Source organism: Halichoeres trimaculatus, unplaced genomic scaffold (assembly GCF_033239565.1).
Source record: "Halichoeres trimaculatus isolate MK-OKI-2021-1 unplaced genomic scaffold, fHalTri1.1 fHalTri1_scaffold_20, whole genome shotgun sequence".
NCBI lineage: Eukaryota > Metazoa > Chordata > Actinopteri > Labriformes > Labridae > Halichoeres > Halichoeres trimaculatus.
In genome coordinates, this window is record NW_027437198.1 from 1,690,738 (window position 1) to 1,715,499 (window position 24,762).

Genomic DNA, 24,762 nt, shown 5'->3' on the forward strand with positions numbered 1-24,762 from the left:
CAGACCTCCTCGCTGTCTGTATCGATGCAGTTGTTTCAAAGATGGCGGATTTCCTGCCGTCCCGTTCCCTCTTATCTGTATGTTTCCCCAACTGTCTCCTTACAAGCGGCGAGGTGGAACAGTTGCGGAAATCTAAAGAGATAGATAAGTGTATTAATCGAGATAAGCCTTATATTAAAAGGCTAGTGAAGATTCTGTTGCTTGGAGCAGGCGAGAGTGGGAAGTCCACTTTCCTCAAGCAGATGCGCATTATCCATGGGCAGGACTTCGATCAGAAGGCAAAAGAAGATTTCAGAGCTACTATATTTAGTAATGTTATAAAAGGTAAGACAGCCACTTGCTCATATTATAACGACATTTGTGATGCTTCAGTGTGTGTTGATCAGTTGCTTTAGAAAGAGTGTTAAATTGGAGGTTAGCCATGCTAGCAGAAGCTGAACCAGACACTTTTCAGTGTTCGACAATGCTAGTATGGTAAGCTGGTTAGCGACCAAGAAACGCCCGTGTTGTTTGTGTTTGTCTACGCGGTGGGTGACTGAAGGGGGCGGTGGCGTGTGCGTTTAGGGTCTTTATATGGATTTATTCTGGATCCCTTAAACGTATCTGCTCCTTCGTTCAGACAAGTCGCAAAACGTCAGTGAACAATGGTTTTGCATTGTCTCACTTCCCCCTTGGCTGAAGTAAACACATAAACTTGACACTTTATCTAGGATAGAAGGAATATTACACCAGTGTCCTTGAAAATGTGCCTGTTTACTGTTAAGCTGACCATCTTTGAATTGCATCAGAGTTATCTCCAGCCGAGCTCCAACACGCCTCAGCCTGAAAACGAAACATGGGCGACGTTCTTCGGAAAAGCCAAGTGTCTTCTGTCATTGTCAAGTTTTCCAAAAACGTATGATTGTGTATAAAGATTTACATTTTGATTAAAAAGATGAATTCTTTGATTGAATGATGTCTTGCCCTTAACACAGTTTCAATTCTGACAAGTGGGAGGCTTTTTCCTGTAGCTGTTGTCATCATAGAGGTACCGAAGCACTCCATCCAACCCTCCAGACAACTTTTGAGTTGGCACAGACTGACACCACGACAGGCTGTTATATTTCTGCGTACGTTTTCAAGAAGCCATGGAAGGTGCATTTATTTTGGTTTACTCCAAACAGTTCAACCATTTCTTAATTTAACAGCTGGCTTTCTGGGTTTTACCCAGTTTCACTGTTTGGGGTGATAACCTACAGTGAATTAGAGAATGGCCTGTTTTTTTATTTCCATGTTGAAGTTTTTCATCTCATCAGCACTGAACAGACTTAACTGCTACTGCCTTGTGAAGCAGTCGACTGTTTGTATTCACATGTGGCTGTTTTTCATTCTCACTTTTCATGTGGCTTGTGTTCCACATTAATGTACCATTTGTTGTTGTTTTCCCATCAACTTTAAGAGACTGGGCAAACTCAGAGGGCTCACTTATACTGATGCATTAGTGTTCGGCAGCAAATTGTGCTCCGTGATGGCTAATGTGAATAATCAGATGAGATGATCTGCTGCAGTGTCCATTACAGATCTATTAAAAAAAGCTAAGACCAGCTCCAATCAGGATCACAGGATCAGGACTCCCACTTGCTGGATGATAACGTGGGACCCTAGTTACAGCCCTCTTATGAAATCCCATACTCCTGGATGACTGTCATGCAGTTTATTTTGTCTGTATTGAGGAAAGTCTTTGCCCCATCACCACACACTTCCTCATTTTCAAGTTTGAGTCATTAAAATTTTGGGAGGCTACAAAGATGATTATTGATCTTAAGCAAATATTTTACTGGCATACAAGTAGTCAGAAGCTGAAACAATCATATTGTATGATCAAACTGGTTACCTCTCTGCAAATGCACCCTGCACAGGCACAAATGCGTATGTTACACATGAAGGTTTATCCCAGAACACCCAAAGAAACTTTCTTTGTATATGGAATCTTTTCTGATTCCCATTAGAATCACTGGCAGAACTGGGATGTCTGGGCAGTTTCAAACTTATTGATCTTAAAACTCAATTGGCTATTTGTAATAAGTAAGATTGGCCTGTGCTTTAGGCTGGTTAGTATTCTTACCACACCCCTCTGTGTTAACATGACACCATCAATGTTTCCCATACAAACACTTCATGTTGGTGGGCTGCAAAATATAGGTATGGTCTCTTATTATTTTTCTCCTTATTTTTTGTAAGAGATGCCATCAGCGATTAATTACCCATCTCCCCTTGCTTTTCACTCTTTGCATACCTTTCATAACTTGTGTCACCATACATGCTTTACGGGTATAGGAACAAGACATCTTCTGGTATTGCCCTGCTTTGAGACTCTAGCCATAAGACTTTATAGTGGTATGGGTAGTTTTACTTTTATTTTGAGCCAGTCATTTACAGAGAAAAGAAAATCAGTCATTTAAAGAGGGGGTATGGTGTGTTCCCATACAGATGTTGAGCTAGAATGCTGAATGTCTGGACTCAACGTGCAGCTTTTTAAACCTCTATATATTTACATGTTGGAGATCAGGGGTAGGCAACCTTTTCCATGACTGGTGCCACTTGGAATCACACTCATGCCCAAAGTGCCAATACTTGCTTCTTTCATTAAATCATCGTCAGTCGATAGGAAAGTCTCCTTTATGTATTCCCTGTCAGCGAATGGTTTTCCATGCTTCACTATGCAGTGAAAAAAGGTATAATTTCCTCTGTTGCCTGGTTTTTAACAGAAAGTTTAATGTGTTGCCCTATTAAACTTCGCTAAAGCTGTTTCGTGTTTGGTCCCCAACAAAGTTGCACAGTTGATTTCCTACGCACCATATTATGTTGGACAGAACAATTGGAACTTGTGTTTTTTGTCGTGATAAAAACCAAGAAATGGATGTGATTGCAAGCTAGCAGACTGACCTCCCAGGAGAGTCGCAGTGATGCACTTGCAAGTCACATTCAAGCACTTGTAAAGCCCTGATTTGAATTTATTATTTAATGTTATTTGTTAAATTTTGACATAACATTTATAATGTGCTCATTTTCTTGGGAAGTGTTAAAAATAAGACAATACAATAGTTTTTTTTATTTATTTATCTATTTTGTCCCCTGCCTCCCTGAAATTATTCTCTGCGTGCAGACATAAATAGCCTTCCGTGCCAGTTTTGGCACCCGTGCCCTAGGCTGCCTACCCCTGTTGTAGATATTCTTGCATCAGTCTGTAAACTGCTCAACAAATAGTCTGTTGCCTACTCTTACTTTTTTGAGTAATTGTGTCTTTTGTTTTTAAGTTATTTGGTATTAAAATCTTTGATGGATTGGATCTCAGCTCACAAAGTTGGATTTAACGAGAGAACAGGAGATAGAAACCAGATACAAAGCAATTAAGAAATGTATGTATTAGTAGTTAAGTAGCACTATGGTTTGAAATGTGACAACAAGCAAACTTTTAGGACTGTAGTTTAGTAACAAGCTATATGTAACCTGGTGCTCTAAGATGTGTCTGTAACATGTAACGTTAGTGAATCCTGGTTATGTCCAATTAGTGCTCATCTACCAGGGCTCTACACCAAGTTTTTTACTGGTAGCACTGGTGCGACCAACTTTCTCAGCATTCACAGCAGTCCTTGCAGTAGCATGTTCTCAAATTCCCAGCATCCTGCCTGTGAAATCACTGTCAGGCTCTATTTCTCTTTTATCAAATCCACTTATGATTCTGGTTCAGTTGCTAATTAACTCTGGTGTTAGGTTTTATCATTAAGTCAGCTCAATGGCACATAAAAAGTTAAATTTTCCCTGTTTGAAGAAATTCCTGGCTTTGGAGGAAGACACTGTCTGATAGAGACCTTACAATGCAGACTACAGTTTGCTTCCTGTCAGCTCCGTGGCACACAGAATAGAACTTGCAAGATGAGATCCCGTGAGTGGAAAGTATAGTGAGCAATGATTGTCACATTGGCATGAGTGGCCCGTGATACTTCATTTTACCACAAATACAGTCCATCTGGAAGGTTTTCGCATGTCTATACTTTTTCCACATTCATACCTCACACCATACCTCAAAATGGCAATGTGAGAAAGGTTGTTTATTGTATTTTGTTTTTTACATTTTTTGCAAATTTATTAACAATCAAAAACTAAAGAATGACATGCCCATCAGTTTTCTCAGCCTTGTCTCAGTCCTTTGTTGACTCACCTTTAGCGGCAGGTACAGCCTCCAGTCAGTTTTGAATGAAGCCTCGGGCTTGGCTCACCCTCTTTGGGGAGTTTGGTCCATTCCTCTCTGCAGCTCCTCTTGGCTCCATCAGGTTGGATGGGGATCATTGGTGCTCAGACATTTGCAGATCTCTCCAGAGATGTTGGGTTAGATTCAGGTCTGGGCTCTCGCTGGGCCCCTCAAGGACCTTCTCAAAATTGGCTTGAGGTCCAAAGCCCCCTGCAGCAAGTTTACATCCAGGATGTCTCTTTACATTGCTGCATCCATCTTTTCCTCAATCCTAGCTGGTCTCCCAATTCCTTGTGCTGAAAAACATCCCCACAGCATGATGCGTGGTGCCTGGCATTCACGCCAAAGAGTTCAATCTTTGTCCAATCAGAGCAGAGGATTTTCTCTCTCATGGTCTGAGTCCCTTTGGGACCTTTAGGCAGACTCCAGGTGGGCTGCCATGCTCTTTTTACTTAGGAGCTTTGCAGTGATTTCATTTTTTAATACATTTTGTATGTGGATATTGTAGTGTGACTTGACATGGTGTCGTGACTCAGTTCCTTCCTCTAAAAGACCAGTGGACTGCAAATCCTAGAAAATGATTCTTGTCGTCTTATCAGAGCATCTGGGGCCTGTCAGGTTTGTCTTTGTGGATGAGTAAGACAGCTGCTTTGTACAAAGTTGACATACCACCCCATCTTTGTCTTGAGTTTTGCCAGCTACACTGTGAAAACCCAAAATATTTCCACACAGCACTTCCAATAGCTTCTGTGAAAATGAATTTGGTACGAGGTTGAGTGTATCTGAGAAGACCTGCAGATCACCAAACAGCCTGAAAATCGTCTGACCCAGCCAGTCGATTGGTGCATCTCTAGCTTTAAGCATTTATAAATACAGGCTGTGTTGGAGGGGGAGAGCACAGGTAACACAGAAAAATGATTCACTTTTGGGAAAAACTGATCTTTATTTGGAGAATTATTAAGTTTAAAAAAATGATTGTGGCTCATGGTGTGTTTCTGCACTGTGTGAGGACCAAAGAAATATTGTCCTTTTTGATATCAAAGGGATTTTGGGAGCAGCCTCATAAAAATAACCCTTTAAAAGAGTGTGAACAGAGAAGTAAGATGCGTGAGGCTGGAAATACTTAACTGCAGCGTCAGTCAGAGGGAAGTAAATGATGCTTGACGTGGTTAGTCTGAAAAGTGTCGAGGGGGGTTTCCTCAGTGACGTGCCATCGAAGTCATTATACCTGTGACCATTTCTTCCCGTTCAAAGTTTTTTAATTTTTTTCCACAGTGAAGGAAATTATAGAAAACTGTGAGTGTTACCACCTTCACACCTTCATGCTCACATATCACATCCTGAGACAGCAGAAGTGTTGGTGTCCCATTGTTTAAGCTAGTGTCACATCACAGTGAGGCTGCCTGTAAACACAAAACAGAAGCTCTATATGCACACATACACACACTCAGACACTAGGGATGGGTACCTTTCCCATTTGAAACAATACAGTACCAATGCCCGGTACCTGGCAATCAGTATCGGTACTCAACAGTACCAATTTTCGGTACTTTTTTGTGTTCATGTGGTAAAAAGTATCAATTTGTTCAGTAATATAATATATATTTTTAAAACACATATTTATTCTTCAGTATATAATCTTGCAATGCTGTGTTCATTTCCAGTATGGAAAATTGTCTACTCTCCTATAGGGGTGTAAATCACCAGTTTCATGACGATACATTACGATATCGATTCTTTGGACAACGATATATTTGCCGATATCACAAAGTCTGTCACGATACGATGCGATGCGATACGATACGATACGATTCAGGGGCCTTTCGATGGATTTAAGACGATATAATGTCCTCACTGAACACAATCAGCTACATTTCACCTGAGACAAGAAAGAAATACAAAACAATTTTGATAGTTTTATTACTGAAATGTGGAATGATGTGCTGACCTTTTTGGTATGATAGTTTGTAGAGGATTATAGCCATCTTTATGATGTAATTATGTTTTAAAATTAAACCTGGTTAAATTCAGGTAAGGTATTTTTTTGGCCCCACAATTACCTTATGGGTCTTACTGTTATACTGTAATATTTGATCATTATATCAAGTAATGATGCAACACTATAATTAAAAATTACTGATTACATAAACTTTATTATTGACCTCCAACATTTGACCATTTTCTATCAAACCAAAAATGTGAAGCTTTGATTTTAATTAAACCCAAACATTTCTATTGTTCAAAATTAGAACTATCAACTTAACTAACTTAACATTGATAGTTTTTTTTACTGTGATGCCTGATAACCACAGTGTGTATGTCAGTGTGATCAGACTTTGTTTCACTGTGTAATAGTCGATGTGGAGGAGGAATGACACTAAGCTCTCGCCGTTTTACTTTTTAACTATATGAAATTTCATGAATCAGTGGCTACAAAATCAAATTATGAGACAACTCACTGCAGTCGTGTGATGATGCACTCCTGTCGTGTGTGCAGCCTGCATCCTCTGCAGTCAGGTCGACCGTATCTTACCCGGATACAGGAGAGCTATTTTATGATTGGCCGATATGTCCGGCTCCCTTTTAGCTCTGTGATGCCAACAGCGTCTTGCTACACGTTCGCCTACAGCAGTGTGACTCGGTGGGCGCTAAACAGTACATTTCACAGCAGGAGAAATATCAGGCGTTGCGTGTCAGAGTGAAAAGGTTCATGTGTTCAATGTGTGTCTCATACGCTGAGTGCGTGAGGCCTGAGAGGAAACTTCAGAACGACTCGCGGTTGGACGGAGATGGACATGCGTGTCCGGTGGGGATTTCAAAATAAAGGCGTACATTAAAGACCACAATGATGATCGATGTTTAGACTTTCCATCGATGTGATTGGATCATTGCTTAACCAATCGATGCATCAATGTATATTGATGGATCATTACACCCCTACTCTCCTACTCCCTTACTGTCACAAGGATGCATTTAGGTACCTTAACATGGTACCTTTTGAATTCAAGTGAATCGGTACCCGGTACTTCTAACAGAATTCGGTCGGAACCTATAAAAGTACCTAATTCGGTACCCATCCCCATCCCTATCAGACACTCACACTCATACATAGACATACATAGAGCATTTTCTGCCCTGCTGCCTCTGACACATCACCAACTTCTTCAAGCCTCTTTTGCATCGTCTCAGAGGCTGAAACAGTCCTCCCCTCTTCTTGTTGGCACTTCAGCAGGTGAATAAGGTGGTCTGCTGTGTACCAAAAGGTTTCTTGACCAATATAGACCAGAATAATCTTAATTATGGCTTCTGAGACCACACTGACTTGGGTTAAAGAGGGGCAGCTTAAAAAAAAAAAAAGAAAAAACTATTTTTCTCAAACTGGTGTCTTTGAAAAACCTTCTTTCAGCCTCTGTCTGAAATGCTCTGTTTTAGCTGCTGTCTCTTTAAAGGTAGGGTTGGCAGGAATTTTTTTCACTTGTTAGCAAACAAAACATTCAAACTGGGCTCCTCATGCTCAGTGCCAGCAGCAGCTCACACCCACAGCCTCCGACCGTGACTACAAGAACACACTCACTAGCCCAGCAACCACCTGTAGCATCACGTTTCTACATGGGAGAGATTTGAGAGCTGTGCATCTGACTTGGTGCTAATCAGGGGTATTTGACATATGCCTGGTTAGCAGAAAGCTAACTCAAGTTGCTCTTTGTCTTGTGCTGCTCTCCAAGTTCCTGAAAGTGAGTGAAAGTCGAGTCAAGCTTCACCCTTGTTTTGGAAAAAGCTTTATCTTTTTGGCACTTGTTCCACTTTGGTTGTTTTTTTCCTCCTTGCTACGTCCACTATCGTAGCTTCTTCCACTCGCCAATCAACATGCAAAGTTCCTTGCGCACTGGGTGTGCTGTGATAAGCTGAGGTAACCATGCTTACTCTCCACCCAGAAACGTCTCAACACAACCAAAACATTAACATACAGAAAGAATCATCCAGGCAGAGGAGGGGGTTGAGGCAGACACAGACACATGTACAGAGGCTGAGAGGAGACGACTGAGCAGGATCGTTCCTGTAAAAGTTGACATTTCATTTTTAGGAAATTCTGCAGACTCTACCTCAGGCTCCCTGGGTCACAAACTGGTACCCGCTCATTAGCCAGCCCTCTGGAAGTCTGGTGGGGCAGAGCTATAGGTAGACCTTGGTGTTTGAGACCGGACCCTTCAGTGTGTCATGAACCAGGTAAGAGATCTTAGAGTGATGGCCTCATCATTTCACCAAGTTTGTGAAGCTCTCATGCTATTTGTGAACATCCAGCATCTCTGTTCAAAACATGGGACAGCACAGTACCTCCTCTTTAAAGAAAACAAATAGTGGCCTGAAATACTGCATGCCTACAAAAGAGTTCAAGGCCAGAAATCATGTGTGTGATCAGTGAATTGTAGATTATATTGACAGATTAAAAAAGAGTGGACAGGAAGTGTCAATGACGAAACTGTAAAGAAATTTGGTAGTAATGAATAGGTAGATTGAAAATTTGCAGTTGAGTTGCTGCACCAGGCCGCTGGCATCATTATGATGTAGTTTAATGTCAAGATGTTGAGCTTGCACACCACACACAAAAGACCGAGGCTGCTCCTTCTCTCAGATGGTAACAGAAAACATGCTCCAACGACTGCACTGTGCTCTCAGACAGAAAATGCCACAGTGTAAATGCACTTTTACAGATAGAAAATGCCACAGTGTAAATGCACTTTTACAGACAGACTGCAGACCCCCCCCCCCCCCCCCCCCCCCCCCCCCCCCCCCCCCACACACACACACACACACACACACGCACACACACACACACACACACCACGGTTGTGACCTGTGGATACCCCTGTGTGCTGTTTGCAGAGCTGGCTCATATGTGTCATCTGCAAATAAGGGATTTCGAAAACCATATCTCCACTGATGAGCAGATTTTTTTCACAAGCATCATTTAGGTTTGCTGAAAGTTCTCACTTCTAACACAAAGGACTGTTTTAAATAAATGTATGGTCTGTAAAGCTACTTTGTGGCCTGTCAGTATCTTTGGAAATTTTTGCAAGAGGCTGGGTACTCTTCTTTGATTTACATTTGGGCACACTATACTGTAGTTTGTTATACTGTAAAGAAGGTGTTGATTTCTTCTGAAGGCTGTCGTTTATGCTTCTTATGATGTCTATCCCATGCAACAGAGAGGTTTTTGACCTGTGTTTTAACTTGATGTGATTATTTATTATTTTTAACTAGGGATGTCCTGATCCCTAGTATCGGATTGGGCCGATTTTTGCCTTTTTTCAAGTTTCGGTGATCAGGAATTCTAGCCAATCCTCTCAACCGATCATCCACGTTAGCGTCATAGAGCTAAAATTGCTACGTAGAACAGCAGCCACACTTAGCTTTATTACAGAACACGTGCAAAACCAGATACGTTACAGCAATAACATCTGCTTTACAGCATCCTATGGTAACTCTACAGGGACAAGCTGCTCAAAGGGTGAAAACAAGCAAACAGGGTATAGTCTGTTAGCTTTGCACTGTCAACTCTGTGGCTTCAGTATCAGCAATGTGGAAATACATCAAAATAGAAAGTGAAAACAGTCCAGCAGCCACATCTTTACTCTACGATCTTTTCAAGAGGTTTTCAGCTCGACCAAAACTTGGGCTGAACTATTAATGGAATTTAAACTGACAACGCAATGTCATAGAGTGCATTTCTCAAATCGCAGAGTCTGCAATTACAAAAAAACTAAAATTAAAAAAAAGTTTCATGTACACAAACCTGGAGGGGACCAAGTAACTTGTGCTCCTTCTTTCTCAAAACCAGCAAAAGTCAAAATGCTGTTTTTTTCTGGCAAAAATATTACACGTCCACAAGGCTGGAAGTTAAATCAATCAGTCAATATTCTTCTGTGATCGTGATAGTTAAGTAAAGATATATTATTTGTATCAATTCATGCTTCAATCTATTTCATTTCATCAGAACATGTAGGCCTTGCCTTCATACTATAGAATGATAAAGAATGATTTATAATTGTTTTTAGTAAATAATGCAAAAGATACCGATTTGAGAATCTGACGATTAACCCCAGTGTTTTCAGTTTTTGAACTGGACAAATGGCTTGTAAATGCCAGTCATATGAAAATAGGTGGTATTTTGACCCCGCTGAGGGGTTTGGGATCCAGAGAGTTTTAACTTCAAACTAGCTGGACTAGGTTCAATGGACTTAATAAGCTTTTACTATTATTTTTTACTATTTATTTACTTTTTTTTTTTTTTTTTTACTATTTTAAGTGTTGTTAACACACAAAACAAAAAGACTGCTGTTTCACTTTCTCACTTCTTCAGCAAATTTTAAACATGGAAGCAGTGTGGCCATGGCAGAGTCCTGTAATAAGGTGCTTTATCTTGTCATTAGTTCTGTCAGGTGTTTCACCTCACACAAGTGAACCTGTCTCTGCTGAAAGCAGAGTTAGCTTCACCCTTAACCTCCAGATATCCGAGAAATAAAATCATCCATCCAGTTTAATCACTTTGAGGACAAGAAATAAACCGTACATACACTGAAGTAGTGAGAAAGTACTCAAGTTGTTCCACGGCTAATTGTTACATATCCCAAGCTCATGTAGCTAGAAAACTTTGACTGCATGTTAAAATTTGTTTCATGCATTTCTGTAACAAGTTCTCAATATTTAGGTATTCGAGTGTTGGTGGATGCTCGAGAAAAGCTACACATCCCATGGGGGAACCCATCCAACCAGCAGCACGGAGACACAATGATGGCGTTTGACACCCGCTCAGCAATGGCTCATGGTCACGGCATGGTGGAACAGAAAGTCTTTCAGCATTACCTGCCATCAATCCGGGCCCTATGGGCAGATGAAGGCATTCAGAACGCATATGACCGGCGCCGAGAATTCCAGTTGGTGAGTTAACTGCTGTTCCTGCTTTGAAAATTAATGTTATTTCCCTTATAGTATACAGTATAGAACCATAAGCAAAAGACTGGATGGCTATATGGATAAGCTCAAACTTTATGGTTACCCCAGTTTTAACAAAGACATAACCAAGTTACAGTCCCCATCTCCGGTCTGCACACTGTACACAAAGAGGGCTGCAAAATTCTGTTAATTTTTGAAATCAGAAAATTTTAGCAGGAATTAACGGGGTTTTTAAAGTTATTTTGAGGGCTTTTCACTCTAATTGGATAGAGGAGGACATTTGATGGAGTAGGAAATAGGGCGTGAGAGAGGAGTGACTTGTGGGAACGAGGCCACAGGGTGGATTCGAACCTCGGCCACCCGCACAAGGACAACCCTCATGGAGTGTAACCAAGACCATTAGGCCATCTACACTCCAATTAATAGAATATTTTAAGTCAGGTTTTAGTTAATATATTGTGGCATTGTTTGACATTACAAATATATAATGATTATGAAGTATTTTACAAGTTTCTTGTTATATAACAGAAAAAAAGCCCCCCATGCTATCCAATGTGGGGGCATTTCAGATATGCTCACCTGGATCAGTTCCCATACATGCCCATATAAAGTGTCTGGGAATTAGAAACCTTAAACACAGCACAGATTAAGCCATGGCGACAGGTAGAAAAAAACTCTGTTAACTCTGTTTTATTTCCTGCTCCACTGTGACATTTCACCAAAGCAGGAACTGACTTACTTTTTTTTCCCTCTCCAAGTTTGATGCCTGCAAGTACCAGCACAGCAGGGATTTGTGTCTCTGTTAGGCTGGGCAGCCTGCTCAAACTGTGATTCAGCAGATGACTAAACTGTCTTAAGCCTAAGATAATAACAAGAGGAGAGCTGCAGAGCAGCAGCACATACTGTAACTCCTGTCATTCTCTGCTAAAAGTAGTTCAGTTAGTTTGATGAAAAACACACTCCAAAATTAAAGTCACTGTTTAAAAATATGTTAAGAATCCTTTATTCTGAAACAGTCTTGTCAGAAAAGGCATGCATCCAACTAAACGCAGCTCAAGGAGTAAAATAAAGGAAAGTTTTCAGAATATCTAGAGGGAAAAGGAAAATAATGTAAATATGGCACACATTCATCAAAAAGATCCAACTTCTGTTCACCTGTTGGGTGTAAAATCATCTTTCTCTGGTCTCAGGCGCACACATGAGGTGATCGAAGCATTGACAGGCTTTTAAAAATGAGGGGTCATTTCCCTCCTCAGTTTAATAAGAATTACCCAATACATTTCCTAAAATAACAAAATATTATTGATGTGCATAACCTTAAATGCTGACTTTTCTTCATCCATTATTTGAATGTGACTGTAAACATTTGGTGCATAGCTGGTGTATCCTTGCACAGAGGAGCATTGACTGTAACAGACACCCCCTCACAGTGGATGGAGCTGAGCTGCAGCTGCTGAACACACACTGACTGATACACACAGGTTTATGTTGGGCTGCTTTCTCATTACTTTCTAATGCTCTGCTTCTTAGTTCCCTCAAATCCATTACTTTTATCAGGTTAAGATTCTCAACATTTTAACATGCAGCCTCTTTCACTTACTCTGTGTCCTGACAGATATATCTTAAACTGTGCTTACAAACATCTGAAGCTCAAATCAGGGATTTTAGAGATATATTTATTTATATTTTATTCTAACACTGCCAACAAAAACACGAGTTCCTCAGACCATGCATACACACAAATAATGACCCCCAACTTTCTCAGAAAATGTAAACACACTTTTATCTAAATATATGACATATTTAAACCACTGTCAGTAAAAGAAAAAAAAAGTCTTTGATAGAATTTAGTAATAAAAACTGTGAATTCACTAAATGTGTTAAATAACCATAAAAATGACGTATTTTCATCAATGGCGTATCCTTGTGACTGTGAAGGAGTGGAAGAGTGGGAGATTTTTAATGCTGGACATGAACACAGCATTGTAAGTTTATAAAAATATATTAAATTAAGAAACTTTGAGATTTTAGTATTAAAAAAATAATGTTTCTTACCATATAAACATACACAAAGGTACAAAAAATTGGTACAGTTGAGTACAGATACCAATCGCCAGGTACTGGGCGTTGGTACTGTATCGCTTCAAATGTGAAAGGTACACAACCCTAGTGGTCCTAACAAAATTTGCTGGTATGCACGTGCCATGAATCCGACAGGGATTTTGTGTACGAACACTTATTGTATGCACAGAGTAAGAACATTTTTTAGCAGTTTCAGTGAATGATGCCCAGGGTCTTCCAGCTGGGGAAATGATTAGAAACTGCCCTGTAAAGAAACTTTCTGGCACTCTTTTGCAACTTCTGATGTTCAAACTTGGGAACTTGAACAGAGAGAAATATGCTCATCATCGTTTCTAACACTAACACAGTTGTTCACTGTTTAGCTTCAAAACATTGCTTTCAGTTTTTGGGATACAACAACAGTTTTAAATTGAACAATCACTTTAAATTACCCCAGATTCCATGTTCAAGTGTTTTGAGTCAAGACAGCAAACCCTTAATGTTCTCTGAAGCTGTCTTGGTGTGTTTGTAAATGAGTGCATTAATTTGTGCATGAATAAGTGAAATTGTATGTAGTGTCTGAGTGCTTTGAGTTCCCTGTGTTGACCCAGTGCAATATTAGAAATGAGCCATAGCCCTGGTACCATTGGTGTGTAAGTGTGCGGGCTCCCAGGCTAACAAGAGACTAATAAAGTTGGTTAAGAGGTCAAAAATGTGAAAAAAAAACCTCTAAACATGAATCCATCTCTCCCTGCTTCTCCACTGTTTCCTTTGTCTTCTTTAGGGGGAGTCAGTTAAGTATTTCCTGGACAATTTGGAAAAGCTTGGCCTGTCGGTAAGTCCCACCCACACTGCAGAGACTTCACCAATTTCAGGGTAAGGGAAAGCATGGTCGCAGATGGCTGTGATAACCTTCAAGTCAGTTTGTTGAAAAGAGAAGTGAAACTGTTTTCTTCCTGTTATCGATCATTTCCTCACACTGGTTTGTTTCTGTGTTCTCACCATGAGGAACACTAAGCTAAGCAAAACTGTCTCTGTGTCTCTATGTTCATACTGTGCTCTACAGGCTTTTTCCAACAAATCACTTGAAATAATCGTATCAATCACTTTCAAACAAGGCATTTATTGAATGAGGGAGATAAAGCTACAACAGATCAGTGCTGAAGACTTGAAGAGGACCATTTGCTAGCTCACAGTGTAAAGAGTTATAATGTCAAAGGGCTGTGTCAGGTGGACTTAGTGCTGAAAGGTACGACTGACCTAAAGTTAAGCCCTGTGCACCAGTTAGACTCACGCCCACCTAGGAAGGAGCAGGCATTCGTCTGTAAAATCAGACTAGTCGGCCTATTCAGGGCGATATAAACTGAAAATAAAAAAACTGATGGTGACACATGTTTCCTGGATGATTGATGGAAGTAGGTTTGAGAACAAAGAGGGTAATCCTTACTTTGTCTGGTGATTGCTGTGTTAATCAGTGCAGTGCGTTATCAGTCCATTCCCATTCAAGTCACTTAGAGCTAAAACCATTCCTGGAATAATTCCTGTACCTCGATTACAAAAAAATGATCAAGGAATTTCCTCCACTTTGGGAAATGGTTTAATTTTAGAAAGCTCAAAGAATTTTGTTTCGCCAGGACTACTTTTGATATGACATATAGCCCTAACACTATTTTAAGTGATTTTCTTGACCCCACCAGTGATTTCTCTTCAAAAAAGCAACCAATGACAAATCTAGTGACTTTTCTGGATTGAAAGCACGTATAGATCTGCAGCACAAGCTGCTTCTCAACAAGCAGAGTGTGCTGAGCCCCTTCCTATCTGAAATCTCTCACAGTTGGACCCCGAGCTCGCAGCTGTCTCTCTCAGAGCGCGGTAACTCTGGCCACATGAACCTTGCCCAAGCACGCTTCAAAGTCACATATGATGCAGAACATGATCGCAGCAACCACTCCTCACGACAATCAATTTTTGTTAGAGGGCTGTGTCAGACCAAAAGGACTTACCATCAATCAAAAAGTCTCTAAGTTGTAGCAGTGCTCTTTGTGTCACATTGTGCTGACTCTGATGAGATTGCGCTTCATGTTAGCAGACGCTTCACGTAGGCGGGCCATGCATGTGCCTAAAGTCTGGTTCATGTTGGAGTTGACCGCAGGCCGTACTGTCTGGCAGATGAATGGCACTGCAGGACAGTCATGCTAGAGTACAGCAGGGTTTGGATGGCCAGTGTGACTGCACCAGAGCAGGGTTAAAGCTGTGGTGTAAATTCCGAGATCTGTTTCCAGACATCTTCTATCTTCTGCATATCTTTTTTCCTATAACACAGCACCTCATTTATTTGATATAATTCACACCTTAGTCTCAGTCACAGGACCAACCAAACTACAAAAAAAGTGTGACTTACAGTCCGGAAAATATGGTAGATCAGATCATCAGATCATTATTCATCCTCAAGATCTTCACCTGGTCTTACTTTGAGTGTCTGGATCCCACAGCTCTTTCATTCTTCCTGCTCTTACCTTATGCTACCACATTTCATTTCAGTCCTGAAACATCCTTTTACTGGTTTTTCAGGTCCCATCACCTGCGTTTTCCCGCTTGTCACTGTCAGCACGTTCAGCAGTTTGAACCCCTGTGGCCCCTGTCCACGGGTCAAGTGTCATAGATAAAAAAAACCCAATCCAGTAGTGGTTACCATCAATGCACAATGTGAAAAAGCAGTTGCTTACACATTTAGTGAGTTGAATCCTCAAAGTCACTGCTCAGAATTGGATAAAGTGATTGGTTAACTTTTTTGGGCTTCAGGACCATTTTATGATCTGTTGCCTTTTGCATTGATAAGTCCAGCAGTGTTTCCAAAAAAAGGGAAATACTTAGGGAACTGATGCCAGTGTGTGTCAGTGTAAGCAGAGTCACAGCAGCATGGTCTAACTCAGGGACCCGGTGATGACTCATCACGTGATGAATGAGGATCCAGCAGAGCCAGAGCAGAGAACAGCATGTGTAAATAAAGGCTGGCCCAGGTCACATTAACATATTTACACATGAAACAAGCTCCTTTTACCTTAGCTTACAGGTTGCTTTATCACACACACACACAGACACACACACACACACACTCCTAAAACCCACTTTTGTTTAGACTTTGTGGTATTTGAGGAATGCCAGGAGTTCAGTAGGGATGTCCCCAAAGCATGAGCATGAGCAGTAAGTGTACTGTTTTGTTATTGATAGAAGAGTGAGATATGCATTTCTTTCCCTGACGTTCTTTTGTCATGATGATCTGTTTAATGCTCTGCTGAACCTTGTATGACCGTGGTCCATTTAATCATGTGCTCACAGGATTACCTCCCCAGCCAACAAGACATTCTCCTGGCCAGAAAACCCACAAAAGGCATTCACGAGTATGACTTTGAGATCAAGAACGTGCCCTTCAAGATGGTGGACGTCGGTGGGCAGCGGTCCGAGAGGCGACGCTGGTTTGAGTGCTTTGACTCAGTTACTTCCATCCTTTTTCTTGTTTCTTCCTCTGAATATGACCAGGTGAGTGTTGACCTTGTCACCACTTCAGGCTTGTATTTAATTCAAACTCATCAAACTTTCAGAGAGCTAATTTGACAACAAGGATTTAGAAATACTCAAAATAATCCAAAATGTAGTTTAATGATGTGTTTTGAGTGTTTTTCACTGTTCCCTCTGATTATAACCTCAATCTAAAAACACAGGTGTGACACTCTTCCAGATATTTGCTTTACTTTTGTGGGGAGTTTGTATGTGAGTCTCCCCCTTAGACATCTGTCTGATCCTAAGCCACACTTTAAAGTGAGATTATCTGCACCAATATTTCAGGTTATTTCTAAATGCTACTTCTCAGCTTCCCGATCGGGTTGAACAGAACCACATTGATTTTCAGTGCGGCTAAGTTTCTATGACGACACAACGCCAACTGATGAAGTTTAGTAAAGAGGAGAGAGATCTGAGGATTTACAGCAAATTGAAAGAAATATTTGGTACATTTCATTTTCATACAGTACATGTAACATAACAAATAGCACATGCTGCTTTTCTGTGTTTTTTTTTATTTTGCAGTAACTTTCCATGAAAAACTCTTAGGCTGATTGTGAGCAATAATAGGAAATAAAGGAGAATTTTGAACAATGTTTTTTTGAAGAGGTCAGACATTTTACTGACTGAATACTCTGCCATAACTTACTTGTGGTCTTTTTTATTTTTTATTTTTTATTTCATGTATTTATTATGTAAATACAGAATTATTAGATCATGTCTGCATTTTAGATATTTGTTTATAATGCAAAGTTGGTTAAAAAATTCAAGCATTTAAGTTGAACTTCAGAACCAGATGGTGATTTTTCAAAGTTGTTATTTTGACCTTTAGTTCCTGGATTTTTTTTCTGCCCCCCTAATCGAGGCCAAGAGAAACACCTTGGAGAGGTTTTCTAGTGCCAGGGGCCCATGACACATGTTGAAAAGTGCTGCTGTTGCTGAAAAGCAAAGCTGTGACTTTGAAACTTGTCATCACAGTCACCTGCGACCCCAGCACATGTATTTGTACTCTTCTTTCAGGTGCTGATGGAAGACCGGCAGACCAACCGGCTGTGTGAGTCCCTCAACATCTTTGAGACCATTGTCAACAACCGGGTGTTTGGCAACGTCTCCATTATCCTGTTCCTAAACAAGACAGACCTGCTGGAGGAGAAGGTGAAGCAGGTATCCATCAAAGACTACTTCCCAGAGTTCTCAGGGGACCCCAGGAGCCTGACAGACGTCCAGCGCTTCTTAGTAGAGTGCTTTCGCAAAAAGCGCCGCGAGCAGCAGCAGAAACCGCTGTACCACCACTTCACCACAGCCATCAACACTGAGAACATCCGGCTGGTGTTCCGAGACGTCAAGGACACCATCCTGCACGATAACCTCAAACAGCTGATGCTGCAGTGAGGAGGCCTGAGGGGAGGAGAAGGAGGAGGAGAGCTGGGTGGAGGAGAGCTGGGTGTCACGGTGCCTTTCTTTACACACACACACCCCAGCCTGTAGGGGGATCAGGTCGTTCCTGTCCAACCCCCCCTCCTCCTTCCCAGAGTTTGATCCACTCAGTTTTTGAACCTGACAGTGTATTAACCCACCACTACTACAGCCATTCCCCGCCTGCTCTCTGCCTTACTGAGCTTCTTCATCGGGACCCATGACAGCGGCCTTCGGCTCAGAGCCCAGACCATCCTCTGAAACCACTGTAAATGACTTCTAACCCTCGCCCTCTGTCCACTGTCTACGCTCTGCAGTGGACCGTCCCAGTCCCTGTGACTGGATTCCTCCTCATGTGCGGCTCTAACTCAGATGAACACATACTGTTGTGTTGGTTTTTGCTGCTCAGTCTGTTGCTGCAGGGGGAGGAGAAGGAGAAGGGGAGGGGTTTGTTGTTTTATTGTTGTATATTGTCACTGTGTGGCCTTCAGGCCCCCTGCAGATGCTGGCCACGTCAGCGACTGTTGCCTTCTATTATACTTCCTCCTTCTGTGTTGTTGCTAGTTTCTGCTTTCCCCTGGCGCTTGGTGATGACATCACTGGGTGCCTGGGTGGGGATTTCCTCTGGAGGCAATCGAACAGGAAAGTACAGCATTGACACTGTTTCTCACACACACACACACACACACACACACACACACACACACACACACACACACACACACACACACACACACACACACACACACACACACACACACACACAGAGAGCGGTTCCTGTTCCACAGTCCACTTAGTTCTTATTTCCTAATGGTTGTGCTTTATCTAATATATGAACATACTGTCTGTACCTATGCATTTTCTTTAACTTATATTTTATAGGGGTTTAATTTTAGTGGCTGCTAATGGGCTCAGCTAACTGCATCATCGGGGGGGGGGGGGGGGGGGGGGGGGGGGGGGCACGGACACAAACACTTAAATCACTTGTACAAATGAAACGGTGTATTTGAGGCTAGCTAACGCAGCATTATGAGCAACCAGTCAAAGTTTGCTGTTCCTCGGGGCGCATGCTGGACCACTCGACCAACTGAAACTTTTGTGCCTCTGACCTTGTGTATAATTCAAATGGCTGTCTTTCTCTGCGTCCACCAGAGAAAGCCGGCCTACAGCCAAGGCCATATAGCAAAGCTAAGCCCCCATAATTTGAGGGCTTCAGAAAAAGCAACACTATCAGTTTCATTTTCAGTGAATTTTCAGATATCAGCTCAGAACCTGAAACAACACAGTGATGTATGAAGGTTTTATATGTTTTGAAGACAGAGTGCAGTTTGGGCTGAACATTCCTCCAAAACTGTGGAAAATTATTTATCCACCACTCAGATCCTCCTTTTGAAGAGGAACTCATTGTTTGAAAGCATGAAAACAGATTCAGATCTCAAGCTTCCACCACGATTGGATCAGTTGACACAAGGCTCAGAGCACCCAGTGCATGGAGCTGTAGGTGCTGAAGTTAGAACTTCTAGGAAGCCAAGATCGCCCCCCAGGGCCGACACTGGTGCTCAAGTCCATGACCCTATGATCCCAACGTCTCCAGAAACAGGTGGTGTTCTGCGTGGATTCTTCCTGTGCTTTGGAAGAACAACTGTTTATTTGCTTTGCTGATCTTTTCACACTGTTGTAACAGAGATGAAGCCCCATGTGTGATCAGCTGATGAACTTTGCTCCTTTTTTAGAAGGTACCACCTGTTTTCTGTCTCCCTCTTTCTTCAATCAAAGGTTAAAAAAAGAGCTAAAGCCAACCTGTACGTCACTCCTAGTTCTTACTTCTACACTGTCATGTGCAATCTCTGTATAGTTCACAGTCTCCTCTGAACTCCTCTGCAGTCAAATGCATCAGTATTTCTCCGTCTCACCAGACATCCTCTTGTTTCTAACAGCAGATGAACCCTCCATGCACAGTGTATTCACAACCATAGTGTTATAGTCAGCCGTACTATGTTTTTAATGGTGTTTATTTGAGGCAGAGCTGTTGAAAGGTATTACCCAACGTTTTCCAAAAGTTTGAGGCCATGAACACCAGAGGGTCACATGTTTCAGAAGGTCAGAGGCCACTCTGCTCTTTGCCAACATCTTGGCATACGCTGGACGCTGATGGTCCAGGTGATCATTAAATTAACACAGGTTACAGAGTTTTGTAGTTTGTCTTTTATGCAGCTGCTTCATCAGCTGGAACAGGGAGGAAGAGTCAGAGAAAAATGCTGTTTGAAATATCAAAACTACAAGAGTAAAGTCAGGAGTCAGTCAGGGGAGAAAAGAAAAAACAATCATGATTCTTGGGAGGAAGGGCCTCTGGGGAAAAAAAAGTTAAGACGTGAGAAAATGATCAAGCTTCTGAGGAAAAATCACAAATTACACTTTATCCTCAAAATTCTAAGAAAATGAGATTTCAGGCTGAATTTTGACAGGAAAAGTAACAATCATGAATTAAAAGTCTGGATGTTCTGGAAGCAAACCAAGATATTCAGAAAGAAACAGGGTATTGAGAAAAACAGAAGAGAATTTTGAGGGAAAAGGCCAGAATCTGAGAAAAGCCAGGAGACTTCAAATTTATATCAGGGTCCTGGTGTTATTAAAGGAGTCCTACCTTCAAGTCAGAATTTTAAAAAATCATCCAGGTGTTCTCTTTTACCAATTTGAGTCAAGCTCAGGTTCTTCTTTTATTGGACTCCATCCTGGCTGTGAAACAGGGATGAGCTTAAACCATCAGTTCACAGCTTGGAACTGTTCAATGGCAGCTGCCAGCCACAGTCAGACGTGTGTCACATAACGAGTGGCTTTTCACTCTGAGAAGCTCGGAGCTCCTCTCTGAGTCGTGGTCATGAATCAGAGTGAAACTACACCCACTTCAGTCAGTTTGGAGATGACTGAAAACATCTGAAGAAGAAAACTTTATTGTTTCCTGTTTCCATGTAGCTTTACTCATGTAGCTTTAATCCAGATCAGCAGAGTCCAGGTCACTCTGACTGGGTGCTGGCGTGGAGCACTGAGGTCACATAGCTGATTGTGGTCGGGGTCCTGAGCCAGGGGAAAGAGAAAGTAGACCTAAGGGGCCGTCCACCTTAAACTGTTCATTCCTCCAACCAGCGGAGCGCTGGTCAGGGTGCCCCCCCCCTTCTTTCTGCATCTGGACGGAGTGTGCTGTGTCTGTGTGTCAGCATGACACACAGAGACTAGTGTGTGTGTCTGCTCAGAGCAGAGACCTCTTTGTCTGGACCCAGACTGATGTCAGGCCTGTAGATGGGTATAAACACAACATGAAGTCATAGCAGAGCTTGTACCCTGAGACGCTCTGTCAGCCTGAACAGACTCCTGTTGGTTGTTGGAGCACAGACTGTCACGCAGGTCTTTCAGAGGAGGTGGTGTGCTCTTATATACTGCTCTGTGTCATGACCTCTATACCATGGATGAAAACCAGAGGCCACAGAGACCGTCTCTCTCCTCACTCCTCGAACCCCTGAGCTTTATTGCCACCCATTTCAGCATGAGCAGTGCACATCTCTCTGACTGCCAACTGTTGCCATCCTGTGCCACTGGTTTGACCTATGGTATTTAACCCTGTTGTTTGTCTTTCAACATTTAAATCCATTTACACAAGATGAACTTGAGTTGGCATTTACTGCATCTGAAAACAAGTGGTAATAACTGAATGAACACTGGCGTCCACAATTAGTGCTTGTTTTCTCAGGCCCACCCTTTGTGACAGCCCTGGCTCCAGTAAACAGGAAACAAACCAGATCCCTGACTAAGCCAAAGAACACTATTCAGACAGAACTCCAGCTTCCTCCTCTCTGACCCTATCCTCTGGCTTTCACCTGCTTACTGTTGGGCTGCAGCGTCATAGGGATCCATGGAAAGTGTTGGGTGATAAGATTCCATCAAATTGTCTCCAAGTTTAGGAGCATAGCTCAAATCCTGGACACTAGAGGAGATGGAGGGGGGGGATTGAAACAGACAGCAGCAGGGAAGGGTTAAATCCTGAGAGAAGACGGCTGATTGGCTCAGAGGAAAAAGCCGTACTGAGGAAGATGAGACTTTGAATACTTGATTAAACTTTATGGAACAGTAGTCTTTCCATGTGTGGTGGTTACAGAAAATGTTTTGAAGCTGTTTTGGGGAATCAAAAAAAAGAAAGTGGCAGAAATGGAAATTTCAAGTATCTAACATTTAGATTTATATTTTTCTCCCCAAAGACACTTTCAAACTCTGGAGTCGTGTCTTGAAGAATCAAAGCTTTCCATTTTCAAACACAGTGTAATGTAGCGAGAGGAGCTAGCTCAGGATGTGAAGACTCCCCTGAATGAGAGCAGCCTGTTGGAGAATCAAAATCTGACTTTTTATTTTCATGTCATTTTTTTTAGAAGTCAGAGTTAGAGACCCACCTTTATGGGCTCCTCCAGACTGCATCACAGTTTCTTCTCTGTTAGTCTCAACTCCACACGGCCTGAAGTCAAAAGAAGCCCCAGGTTGGTTGGTTTTTTTTAAGGTAGATGCATGTTTAAAGGGTGAAAATACTGAGATCCTAAACCAGACTGAAGTTTGATCTGAACATGTGAGATGGGTTCACTCACTTTTCCCCTTTGAACAGCTCATGGTCAGTATTTCCTGTCATCGTCTGCCTCTCAGCTCTCCAGTTGATTTGACACCTGATCCCAAAGTTAAATAGAGAGCTCTATTGACAGGTTTGATTTCAGTGTTCGTCAGTGTTTTACCTAATTTTATCAACGTTCCTGTTCTCCAAAGCTCTGACGTGTTTGTAATATCTCTGCTCTCCAGGTTTTGTGTCTTGTGTGTGATCTGATGTGACTGTAACAGTAAATGTAATGGTAAGAATGTGATCCACTGTAAATAGTCGTCCATGGAAGCCACTGTCACCTTAGATAGTTCAAACTATGCAACATGGTCTGATGTGCTCAAACTGAACTCCGATTGGACTGACTGACTGAAGATTCTCCTAATGCCAATGTCTTACTGATGTCTTAAATCAAATGAGCAAAAAGAGAACTGCTAATAATCTGCCAAATGTACCGATGTTTAGTGCCTCCTTTTCCACACCCTGCCTCTGCTCGGCTCAAACCTCAACAAAGGTTTAGACGGGGGATGGGGGGTTTTGGAAATCACACCACCTACAGAATCTGATGTCCTGATGTAAAACGCAATAGGACATTTCTCTTCCCAGTTTTGTAATTTATAGTTATACAAGCTTTCAATGTACAGTCTAACTTATGCTGTTTGTCCTCTAATCTCCTTAAAATACAGTTTTTCAAAAAAGAAAACCCACGTTTGTCTTTTCATCTACATTAACTGACAAAATACAAGAATAAAAAAAGGACAAGTAAAAAAGAGTGTTGCCATCCCGATCCTCTCACTGCGGGGGAAGAAGAGCCACTGAGAAAAAAAAAGAAAGGGCCTTTAACTTTTCTTTATTTCTTTATTATTATTAATATTATTTTTTTTTTCTCTTTTTATGTCTCTGGGAATAAAGTTGGATTTCTGAGAACAAAAGCCAACAACAAAAACTGGCCGTTTTCTCCAAATGTTGAGATAACTAAGAATCAGACACTTCAGAGATACATTTCTGACTTATATCTTAAAATTATGAGGAAGTGACAGAATTCTAAGATTTATGATAGAATAAATTCTGAGAAAAAGTCCGAATTTTTTTTTTCTCATTGTTCTAAGTTTTCTGACTTAGGTTTTGAAATTAATTGTCGGAATTCTTAGATATGTGTTAAAGTTCTTAGAAAAAGACTGAATTAATCTTTAATTTTTCTAAGATTTCTGAAATTTGAGCTTCTTTCAGAACTCTTTGACATGTTTCATAACTCTGGCCTTGAGCTTTGAGTTTTAAAATGTGTCTGTGATGGAAAACAGAAATCTGACTCAAGTCTTGGAAGATAAGGGCCAGTAAAAAAAAAAAAATTCAAAATGAGGCCAGAAATGTTCCCATTAGTCTGACTCTTGATTCAGATCGCTAAAATTTAAGTTACAAACCTTACAAACCAAAGAAAAATGGCTAATTTGTGACTTTGAATTCTGAAATTCAAGTCAGGAGGACAAGTTTCTTCGTTTCCTTTTTCTTTTTTCTAAGTTTAGAATTTTGAGATCAGATTTATAACCCTGAGTTTTCTCAGAATTTTGCCTAAACATCAGAGTTGCGACAGAAGAAAAGGACATATACTAACTACAATCTTGGCAGAGGGGACTAAACATTATTTTAAAGGTTGGCTTCACCAAATTTTTTTAAACATTGTCTTTTATTTTGATTTAAAAGTTAGAACTTGGAGATTAAGTCAGAATTCTAAGATTTATTCATGACTTATTGAAAAAAGGGAATTTTTCTTCTCTGAAAATTTATTCACGCATTTCTTTGATTTCTGAAATTTCACACCTGGTTTTCTGTACTCACCTTAAGAATTTTATTTTGCGGGGCCCTAATTTCTTCTGTGCCTCAAAACCAATTTGCAAAAAAAAAAAATAAA

At 41.2% G+C, this 24,762-nt stretch overlaps 1 protein-coding gene across 1 annotated transcript; it reads left to right on the forward strand.

Moving 5' to 3' along the window:
- Nucleotides 1-23,553, forward strand: gna13b (guanine nucleotide binding protein (G protein), alpha 13b). The gene is made up of 5 exons (XM_074696048.1): nucleotides 1-324; nucleotides 10,941-11,170; nucleotides 14,031-14,081; nucleotides 16,586-16,786; nucleotides 17,828-23,553. The coding sequence occupies exons 1-5, from the start codon at nucleotides 42-44 to the stop codon at nucleotides 18,197-18,199; spliced, it is 1,137 nt and encodes a 378-aa protein (XP_074552149.1). The 5' UTR covers nucleotides 1-41; the 3' UTR covers nucleotides 18,200-23,553.
- The last annotated feature ends 1,209 nt before the right edge of the window (nucleotides 23,554-24,762 follow it).

What these genes read in the sequence shown, in the direction of transcription:
- gna13b (XM_074696048.1), top strand. Translation starts at nt 42, where the DNA reads ATGGCGGATTTCCTGCCGTCCCGTTCCCTCTTATCTGTATGTTTCCCC. An exon ending in GGCGCCGAGAATTCCAGTTG is followed by an intron (nt 11,171 to 14,030) that starts GTGAGTTAACTG and finishes TGTCTTCTTTAG; the next exon opens with GGGGAGTCAGTTAAGTATTT. An exon ending in TGGAAAAGCTTGGCCTGTCG is followed by an intron (nt 14,082 to 16,585) that starts GTAAGTCCCACC and finishes ATGTGCTCACAG; the next exon opens with GATTACCTCCCCAGCCAACA.